Source organism: Phyllobates terribilis, unplaced genomic scaffold (assembly GCF_046119375.1).
Source record: "Phyllobates terribilis strain yellow unplaced genomic scaffold, ASM4611937v1 Scaffold_9__5_contigs__length_417890890, whole genome shotgun sequence".
Lineage (NCBI taxonomy): Eukaryota > Metazoa > Chordata > Amphibia > Anura > Dendrobatidae > Phyllobates > Phyllobates terribilis.
The window spans coordinates 189,045,866-189,055,744 of record NW_027362769.1 but is presented as its reverse complement, the minus strand read 5'-3'; the positions used below and the strand labels follow the sequence as shown (position 1 = coordinate 189,055,744).

Here is a 9,879-nt window from a genome sequence, read left to right as displayed (position 1 = left end):
GGAGGGAAGGTCAGTAATGGCCCTCGCGGGCTGGACGGGCACAAGGGTTAATATCTCTGGTGTCAGGATGGAGAGGGGTTAATGAGGTTATCCGTCATACTCTAAAGCCCCCCATACACATCACCTGATCATCCATTGTGGCAGGAGCGGCCGGGCCTACAGTGTGTGTGGGGGGAACCCTTGATGTATGTGGGGGGCCTTCGATGTATGTGTTTGGGGGCCTCCGGTGTGCGTGGGGCCTTCGATGTATGTGGGGGGGGGGGGCCTCTCATGTGTGTGTGTGTGTGTGGGCCTCCGATGTGCATGGGGGGCCTCCGGGATGTGTGTGGGCTTGCGATGTGCGTGGCGGGCCTTTGGTGTGCGTGTGGGGGCTTCCGATGAGCATGTGTGGGCCTCCAATGGGTGTGTGGGGGGGCCTCCGATGGGTGTGTGGGGGACCTCCGGTGTGCGTGAGGCCGCGACATAACTGCCGTCTCTGGTGAATCGTCCCCTTCCAGCATGTCCACACCGTAGACCCCCGGCTTCCCCATGTGTGACGTTACTAAGCCACATGACTGCGCACCGCCCCGACGGCGGCTTCTGCGGGTCCTAATGGAGGGGCCGGAGCAGGGGTGGAGATAGCATTGAGTTCTTGGGCGGCAGAGCGCCCTTATACCGCTTCTGCACAGGGACCCTTATACCGCTCCTGCACAGGGACCCTTATACCGCTCCTGCACAGGGACCCTTATACCGCTCCTGCACAGGGACCCTTATACCGCTCCGGCACAGGGGCCCTTATACCGCTCCGGCACAGGGGCCCTTACACCGCTCCGGCACAGGGGCCCTTACACCGCTCCGGCACAGGGGCCCTTACACCGTTCCGGCACAGGGGCCCTTACACCGTTCCGGCACAGGGGCCCTTATACTGTTTCTGCAGAGGGACCCTGAGGCTAAGTGCTCACGATGCAGAAATGCTGCATATTTTTTCCGCTTCTCCCTGGCAGAAAAAACGTTCTTCACTTGCGTTTCCGCATGCGGGTTGACAAGCGATTTTAGCATCACTTGGAAAGTGCTTGACAACTTGGTCACACTATATAAATCCATGCAACCGGCATATATAGTGTGACCAAGTAATAGTTAAAAAAAAAAATAAGAATGGTGAAAAATAAAAAACAAAGATTATACTCACCTTCTGATGGCCCCCGATCTCCCCGGTGTCTCGCGGTGGTGTGAAGGACCTGCGATGAAGTCATTGAGTCATGTGACAGGTCACGAGACTGCCGACGTCAGTGGTCGCGTGACCTGTCACATGACTCAATGACGTCATGTCAGTTCCTCACACCACCGCGAGCCGCCCAACACATCGCACGCATCGCTGAGGAGCCTGGGGGCCATCGGAAGGTGAGTATAATCTTTATTATTTATTTTAAATTCTTTTTCTTTACAGGTACTATGGTACCCGGGTCTGGATGAGTCTCCTCTTCTCCAGACCCGGGTACCATCCGCACATTGAACCGTGTGATATCTGCATGTGCACATGTAGTGTTGCGGATATCAAGGGTTTCAATGCAAGTCAATGGCGGCGATTACGCTGCGTGTCCGCAAAATTAATGGACATGCTGCATATTTTTCCGCAATGATAATCCGCAGCGGAAATTTCCGCAGCATGTGCACAGCACAGCGGATTATCATTGGGGAACATGGGGCACAGATTACCAAGCGGTTTTTAAGCGTTTTCGCTGCGGAAATTCCGTGGCAAAAACGCTTGAAAAACACATAGTGGGCACACAGCCTTATACTGTTCCTGCACAGGGGGGCCCCTACTACTCTTCCTGCACAGGGGGCCCCCTATACTCTTCCAGGACAGGGGCCCCCTATACTCTTCCGGCACAGGGGCCCCCTAGTACTCTTCCGGCACAGGGGCCCCCTAGTACTCTTCTTGGACAGGGGCCCCCTAGTACTCTTCTTGGACAGGGGCCCCCTATACTCTTCCTGCACAGGGACCCTTTTCTGTCTGTGACCCCGCGACCACCAGGGAGGCCTCACCGGCTGCGCAGGTGTCGGGGGTCCGGAGAGGTCTCCGCTGTGTCCTGTGAATTACAGGGGTCTCAGCAGGCAGGCGGACCCCAGCGATGTACCGTGTCCATGTCCTCAGGTCATCTTCTGTGGGGCCTCACTCTCAGTAATCCCCTCACTATACGGCGCATATACAACGGGGCCAGAGGTAAAGAAATAGTCACCAGAATTGATCACATCGCTTCACAATTCTCCCAGCATCGGGCCCCTGCGGAGCGGCTCCTCTGTGGCCCCTGCGGACCTGCAGCGAGTATTGGGGTCACAATCTACCTGGGGTAAAAGAAAACTGCCCGCAACAAAGATGGCGGAACTTACCTTTCCGGTCCCGTGGGCAGCACGCGATTCCCGCCTCTGAGCGCCGCTGTACGGAGCTTCCGGTTGTCGCTGGTTTCCAAGGCGACACTTCCGGCGCGGCAAGAACAAGAAGCCGAAGCTGTCACATTCTACGAGGATGGCGAGAGCAACAGGCCGAGCTGGGAGGGTGAGGACCGGGGAAGGGAGGAGGAGAGACTGGAGGACGAGGACCGGGGAACGGAGAAAGAGAGACGGGAGGGCGAGGACCGGGGAAGGGAGGAGGAGGAGAGACGGGAGGGCGAGGACCGGGGATGGGGGATGAGGAGAGACGGGAGGACCGGGGAACGGAGGAGGAGAGACGGGAGGACCGGGGAACGGAGGAGGAGAGACGGCAGGACCTGGGGAACGGAGGAGGAGAGACGGGAGGACCTGGGGAACGGAGGAGGAGAGACGGGAGGACCTGGGGAACGGAGGAGGAGAGACGGGAGGACCTGGGGAACGGAGGAGGAGAGACGGGAGGACCTGGGGAACGGAGGAGGAGAGACGGGAGGACCTGGGGAACGGAGGAGGAGAGACGGGAGGACCTGGGGAACGGAGGAGGAGAGACGGGAGGACCTGGGGAACGGAGGAGGAGAGACGGGAGGACCTGGGGAACGGAGGAGGAGAGACGGGAGGGCGAGGACCGGGGGAGGAGGAGAGACGGGAGGGCGAGGACCGGGGAAGGGAGGAGGAGAGACTGGAGGGCGAGGACCGGGGAAGGGAGGAGGAGAGACTGGAGGGCGAGGACCGGGGAAGGGAGGAGGAGAGACTGGAGGGCGAGGACCGGGGAAGGGAGGAGGAGAGACTGGAGGGCGAGGACCGGGGAAGGGAGGAGGAGAGACTGGAGGGCGAGGACCGGGGAAGGGAGGAGGAGAGACTGGAGGGCGAGGACCGGGGAAGGGAGGAGGAGAGACTGGAGGGCGAGGACCGGGGAAGGGAGGAGGAGAGACGGGAGGGCGAGGACCGGGGAAGGGAGGAGGAGAGACTGGAGGGCGAGGACCGGGGAAGGGAGGAGGAGAGACGGGAGGACCTGGGGAACGAAGGAGGAGAGACGGGAGGACCTGGGGAACGGAGGAGGAGAGACGGGAGGACCTGGGGAACGGAGGAGGAGAGACGGGAGGACCTGGGGAACGGAGGAGGAGAGACGGGAGGACCTGGGGAACGGAGGAGGAGAGACGGGAGGACCTGGGGAACGGAGGAGGAGAGACGGGAGGACCTGGGGAACGGAGGAGGAGAGACGGGAGGACCTGGGGAACGGAGGAGGAGAGACGGGAGGACCTGGGGAACGGAGGAGGAGAGACGGGAGGACCTGGGGAACGGAGGAGGAGAGACGGGAGGACCTGGGGAACGGAGGAGGAGAGACGGGAGGACCTGGGGAACGGAGGAGGAGAGACGGGAGGACCTGGGGAACGGAGGAGGAGAGACGGGAGGACCTGGGGAACGGAGGAGGAGAGACGGGAGGACCTGGGGAACGGAGGAGGAGAGACGGGAGGACCTGGGGAACGGAGGAGGAGAGACGGGAGGACCTGGGGAACGGAGGAGGAGAGACGGGAGGACCTGGGGAACGGAGGAGGAGAGACGGGAGGACCTGGGGAACGGAGGAGGAGAGACGGGAGGACCTGGGGAACGGAGGAGGAGAGACGGGAGGACCTGGGGAACGGAGGAGGAGAGACGGGAGGACCTGGGGAACGGAGGAGGAGAGACGGGAGGACCTGGGGAACGGAGGAGGAGAGACGGGAGGACCTGGGGAACGGAGGAGGAGAGACGGGAGGACCTGGGGAACGGAGGAGGAGAGACGGGAGGACCTGGGGAACGGAGGAGGAGAGACGGGAGGACCTGGGGAACGGAGGAGGAGAGACGGGAGGACCTGGGGAACGGAGGAGGAGAGACGGGAGGACCTGGGGAACGGAGGAGGAGAGACGGGAGGACCTGGGGAACGGAGGAGGAGAGACGGGAGGACCTGGGGAACGGAGGAGGAGAGACGGGAGGACCTGGGGAACGGAGGAGGAGAGACGGGAGGACCTGGGGAACGGAGGAGGAGAGACGGGAGGACCTGGGGAACGGAGGAGGAGAGACGGGAGGACCTGGGGAACGGAGGAGGAGAGACGGGAGGACCTGGGGAACGGAGGAGGAGAGACGGGAGGACCTGGGGAACGGAGGAGGAGAGACGGGAGGACCTGGGGAACGGAGGAGGAGAGACGGGAGGACCTGGGGAACGGAGGAGGAGAGACGGGAGGACCTGGGGAACGGAGGAGGAGAGACGGGAGGACCTGGGGAACGGAGGAGGAGAGACGGGAGGACCTGGGGAACGGAGGAGGAGAGACGGGAGGACCTGGGGAACGGAGGAGGAGAGACGGGAGGACCTGGGGAACGGAGGAGAGACGGGAGGGCGAGGACCTGGGGAACGGAGGAGAGACGGGAGGGCGAGGACCGGGGGAGGAGGAGAGACGGGATGGCGAGGACCGGGGGAGGGGGGAGGAGGAGAGACTGGAGGAACGGGGGAGGACGAGGACCGGGGAGGAGGAGAGACGGGAGGATCGGGGAACGGAGGAGGAGAGACTGGAGGGTGAGGACCGGGGAAGGGAGGAGGAGGAGAGACTTGAGGACCGGGGGAGGAGGAGAGACGGGAGGGCGAGGACCGGGGAAGGGAGGAGGAGAGACTGGAGGGCGAGGACCGGGGAAGGGAGGAGGAGAGACTGGAGGGCGAGGACCGGGGAAGGGAGGAGGAGAGACTGGAGGACGAGGACCGGGGAAGGGAGGAGGAGAGACTGGAGGACGAGGACCGGGGAAGGGAGGAGGAGAGACTGGAGGACGAGGACCGGGGAAGGGAGGAGGAGAGACTGGAGGACGAGGACCGGGGAAGGGAGGAGGAGAGACTGGAGGACGAGGACCGGGGAAGGGAGGAGGAGAGACTGGAGGACGAGGACCGGGGAAGGGAGGAGGAGAGACTGGAGGACGAGGACCGGGGAAGGGTGGAAGAGAGACGGGAGGGCTAGGACCGGGGAACGGAGGAAGAGAGACGGGAGGGCTAGGACCGGGGAACGGAGGAAGAGAGACGGGAGGGCGAGGACCGGGGAAGGGAGGAGGAGGAGGAGAGACGGGAGGACCGGGGAACGGAGGAGGAGAGACGGGAGGACCTGGGGAACGGAGGAGAGACGGGAGGACCTGGGGAACGGAGGAGAGACGGGAGGACCTGGGGAACGGAGGAGAGACGGGAGGGCGAGGACCGGGGGAGAGACGGGAGGGCGAGGACCGGGGGAGGAGGAGAGACGGGAGGGCGAGGACCGGGGTAGGGGGGAGGAGGAGAGACTGGAGGAACGGGAGAGGAGGAGAGACTGGAGGAACGGGGGAGGACGAGGATCGGGGAACGGAGGAGGAGAGACGGGAGGACCTGGGGAACGGAGGAGGAGAGACGGGAGGACCGGGGGAACGGAGGAGGAGAGACGGGAGGACCTGGGGAACGGAGGAGGAGAGACGGGAGGACCTGGGGAACGGAGGAGGAGAGACGGGAGGACCTGGGGAACGGAGGAGGAGAGACGGGAGGACCTGGGGAACGGAGGAGGAGAGACGGGAGGACCTGGGGAACGGAGGAGGAGAGACGGGAGGACCTGGGGAACGGAGGAGGAGAGACGGGAGGACCTGGGGAACGGAGGAGGAGAGACGGGAGGACCTGGGGAACGGAGGAGGAGAGACGGGAGGACCTGGGGAACGGAGGAGGAGAGACGGGAGGACCTGGGGAACGGAGGAGGAGAGACGGGAGGACCTGGGGAACGGAGGAGGAGAGACGGGAGGACCTGGGGAACGGAGGAGGAGAGACGGGAGGACCTGGGGAACGGAGGAGGAGAGACGGGAGGACCTGGGGAACGGAGGAGGAGAGACGGGAGGACCTGGGGAACGGAGGAGGAGAGACGGGAGGACCTGGGGAACGGAGGAGGAGAGACGGGAGGACCTGGGGAACGGAGGAGGAGAGACGGGAGGACCTGGGGAACGGAGGAGGAGAGACGGGAGGACCTGGGGAACGGAGGAGGAGAGACGGGAGGACCTGGGGAACGGAGGAGGAGAGACGGGAGGACCTGGGGAACGGAGGAGGAGAGACGGGAGGACCTGGGGAACGGAGGAGGAGAGACGGGAGGACCTGGGGAACGGAGGAGGAGAGACGGGAGGACCTGGGGAACGGAGGAGGAGAGACGGGAGGACCTGGGGAACGGAGGAGGAGAGACGGGAGGACCTGGGGAACGGAGGAGGAGAGACGGGAGGACCTGGGGAACGGAGGAGGAGAGACGGGAGGACCTGGGGAACGGAGGAGGAGAGACGGGAGGACCTGGGGAACGGAGGAGGAGAGACGGGAGGACCTGGGGAACGGAGGAGGAGAGACGGGAGGACCTGGGGAACGGAGGAGGAGAGACGGGAGGACCTGGGGAACGGAGGAGGAGAGACGGGAGGACCTGGGGAACGGAGGAGGAGAGACGGGAGGACCTGGGGAACGGAGGAGGAGAGACGGGAGGACCTGGGGAACGGAGGAGGAGAGACGGGAGGACCTGGGGAACGGAGGAGGAGAGACGGGAGGACCTGGGGAACGGAGGAGGAGAGACGGGAGGACCTGGGGAACGGAGGAGGAGAGACGGGAGGACCTGGGGAACGGAGGAGGAGAGACGGGAGGACCTGGGGAACGGAGGAGGAGAGACGGGAGGACCTGGGGAACGGAGGAGGAGAGACGGGAGGACCTGGGGAACGGAGGAGGAGAGACGGGAGGACCTGGGGAACGGAGGAGGAGAGACGGGAGGACCTGGGGAACGGAGGAGGAGAGACGGGAGGACCTGGGGAACGGAGGAGGAGAGACGGGAGGACCTGGGGAACGGAGGAGGAGAGACGGGAGGACCTGGGGAACGGAGGAGGAGAGACGGGAGGACCTGGGGAACGGAGGAGGAGAGACGGGAGGACCTGGGGAACGGAGGAGGAGAGACGGGAGGACCTGGGGAACGGAGGAGGAGAGACGGGAGGACCTGGGGAACGGAGGAGGAGAGACGGGAGGACCTGGGGAACGGAGGAGGAGAGACGGGAGGACCTGGGGAACGGAGGAGAGACGGGAGGGCGAGGACCGGGGGAGGAGGAGAGACGGGATGGCGAGGACCGGGGGAGGGGGGAGGAGGAGAGACTGGAGGAACGGGGGAGGACGAGGACCGGGGAGGAGGAGAGACGGGAGGATCGGGGAACGGAGGAGGAGAGACTGGAGGGCGAGGACCGGGGAAGGGAGGAGGAGGAGAGACTTGAGGACCGGGGGAGGAGGAGAGACGGGAGGGCGAGGACCGGGGAAGGGAGGAGGAGAGACTGGAGGGCGAGGACCGGGGAAGGGAGGAGGAGAGACTGGAGGGCGAGGACCGGGGAAGGGAGGAGGAGAGACTGGAGGACGAGGATCGGGGAAGGGAGGAGGAGAGACTGGAGGACGAGGATCGGGGAAGGGAGGAGGAGAGACTGGAGGACGAGGACCGGGGAAGGGAGGAGGAGAGACGGGAGGACCTGGGGAACGGAGGAGGAGAGACGGGAGGACCTGGGGAACGGAGGAGAGACGGGAGGGCGAGGACCGGGGGAGGAGGAGAGACGGGATGGCGAGGACCGGGGGAGGGGGGAGGAGGAGAGACTGGAGGAACGGGGGAGGACGAGGACCGGGGAGGAGGAGAGACGGGAGGATCGGGGAACGGAGGAGGAGAGACTGGAGGGCGAGGACCGGGGAAGGGAGGAGGAGGAGAGACTTGAGGACCGGGGGAGGAGGAGAGACGGGAGGGCGAGGACCGGGGAAGGGAGGAGGAGAGACTGGAGGGCGAGGACCGGGGAAGGGAGGAGGAGAGACTGGAGGGCGAGGACCGGGGAAGGGAGGAGGAGAGACTGGAGGACGAGGATCGGGGAAGGGAGGAGGAGAGACTGGAGGACGAGGATCGGGGAAGGGAGGAGGAGAGACTGGAGGACGAGGACCGGGGAAGGGAGGAGGAGAGACTGGAGGACGAGGACCGGGGAAGGGTGGAAGAGAGACGGGAGGGCTAGGACCGGGGAACGGAGGAAGAGAGACGGGAGGGCTAGGACCGGGGAACGGAGGAAGAGAGACGGGAGGGCGAGGACCGGGGAAGGGAGGAGGAGGAGGAGAGACGGGAGGACCGGGGAACGGAGGAGGAGAGACGGGAGGACCTGGGGAACGGAGGAGAGACGGGAGGACCTGGGGAACGGAGGAGAGACGGGAGGACCTGGGGAACGGAGGAGAGACGGGAGGACCTGGGGAACGGAGGAGAGACGGGAGGACCTGGGGAACGGAGGAGAGACGGGAGGGCGAGGACCGGGGGAGAGACGGGAGGGCGAGGACCGGGGGAGGAGGAGAGACGGGAGGGCGAGGACCGGGGTAGGGGGGAGGAGGAGAGACTGGAGGAACGGGAGAGGAGGAGAGACTGGAGGAACGGGGGAGGACGAGGATCGGGGAACGGAGGAGGAGAGACTGGAGGGCGAGGACCGGGGAAGGGAGGAGGAGGAGAGACGGGAGGGCGAGGACCCGGGAAGGGAGGAGAAGGAGAGACGGGAGGACCGTGGGAGGAGGAGAGACGGGAGGGCGAGGACCGGGGATGGGGGAGGAGGAGAGACTTGAGGACCGGGGAACGGAGGAGGAGAGACTTGAGGACCGGGGAACGGAGGAGGAGAGACTTGAGGACCGGGGAACGGAGGAGGAGAGACTTGAGGACCGGGGAACGGAGGAGGAGAGACGGGAGGACCGGGGAACGGAGGAGGAGAGACGGGAGGACCGGGGAACGGAGGAGGAGAGACGGGAGGACCGGGGAACGGAGGAGGAGAGACGGGAGGACCGGGGAACGGAGGAGGAGAGACGGGAGGACCGGGGAACGGAGGAGGAGAGACGGGAGGACCGGGGAACGGAGGAGGAGAGACGGGAGGACCTGGGGAACGGAGGAGGAGAGACGGGAGGACCTGGGGAACGGAGGAGGAGAGACGGGAGGACCTGGGGAACGGAGGAGGAGAGACGGGAGGACCTGGGGAACGGAGGAGGAGAGACGGGAGGACCGGGGAACGGAGGAGGAGAGACGGGAGGACCGGGGAACGGAGGAGGAGAGACGGGAGGACCGGGGAACGGAGGAGGAGAGACGGGAGGACCGGGGAACGGAGGAGGAGAGACGGGAGGACCGGGGAACGGAGGAGGAGAGACGGGAGGACCGGGGAACGGAGGAGGAGAGACGGGGAGAGATGGGAGGGCGAGGGGAGGGGGAGAGATGGGAGGGCGAGGGGAGGGGGAGAGACGGGAGGGCGAGGGGAGGGGGAGAGACGGGAGGGGGAGAGACGGGAGGGCGAGGGGAGGGGGAGAGACGGGAGGGGGAGAGACGGGAGGGGGAGAGACGGGAGGGCGAGGACCGGGGGAGGGGGAGAGACGGGAGGGCGAGGACCGGGGGAGGGGGAGAGACGGGAGGGCGAGGACCGGGGGAGAGACGGGAGGGCGAGGGG

General features: G+C 65.6%; 1 protein-coding gene across 1 annotated transcript in view; it reads left to right on the top strand.

The window, feature by feature from the left end:
• The first annotated feature begins 8,993 nt into the window (after positions 1 to 8,993).
• CCDC14 (coiled-coil domain containing 14) overlaps positions 8,994 to 9,879 on the top strand; it is a 12,095-nt gene continuing 11,209 nt past the window's right edge. Inside the window, exon 1 of the mRNA XM_073646128.1 lies at positions 8,994 to 9,684. Coding sequence (XP_073502229.1) covers positions 8,994 to 9,684 — 691 coding nt within the window. The remainder of the gene's footprint in view (positions 9,685 to 9,879) is intronic.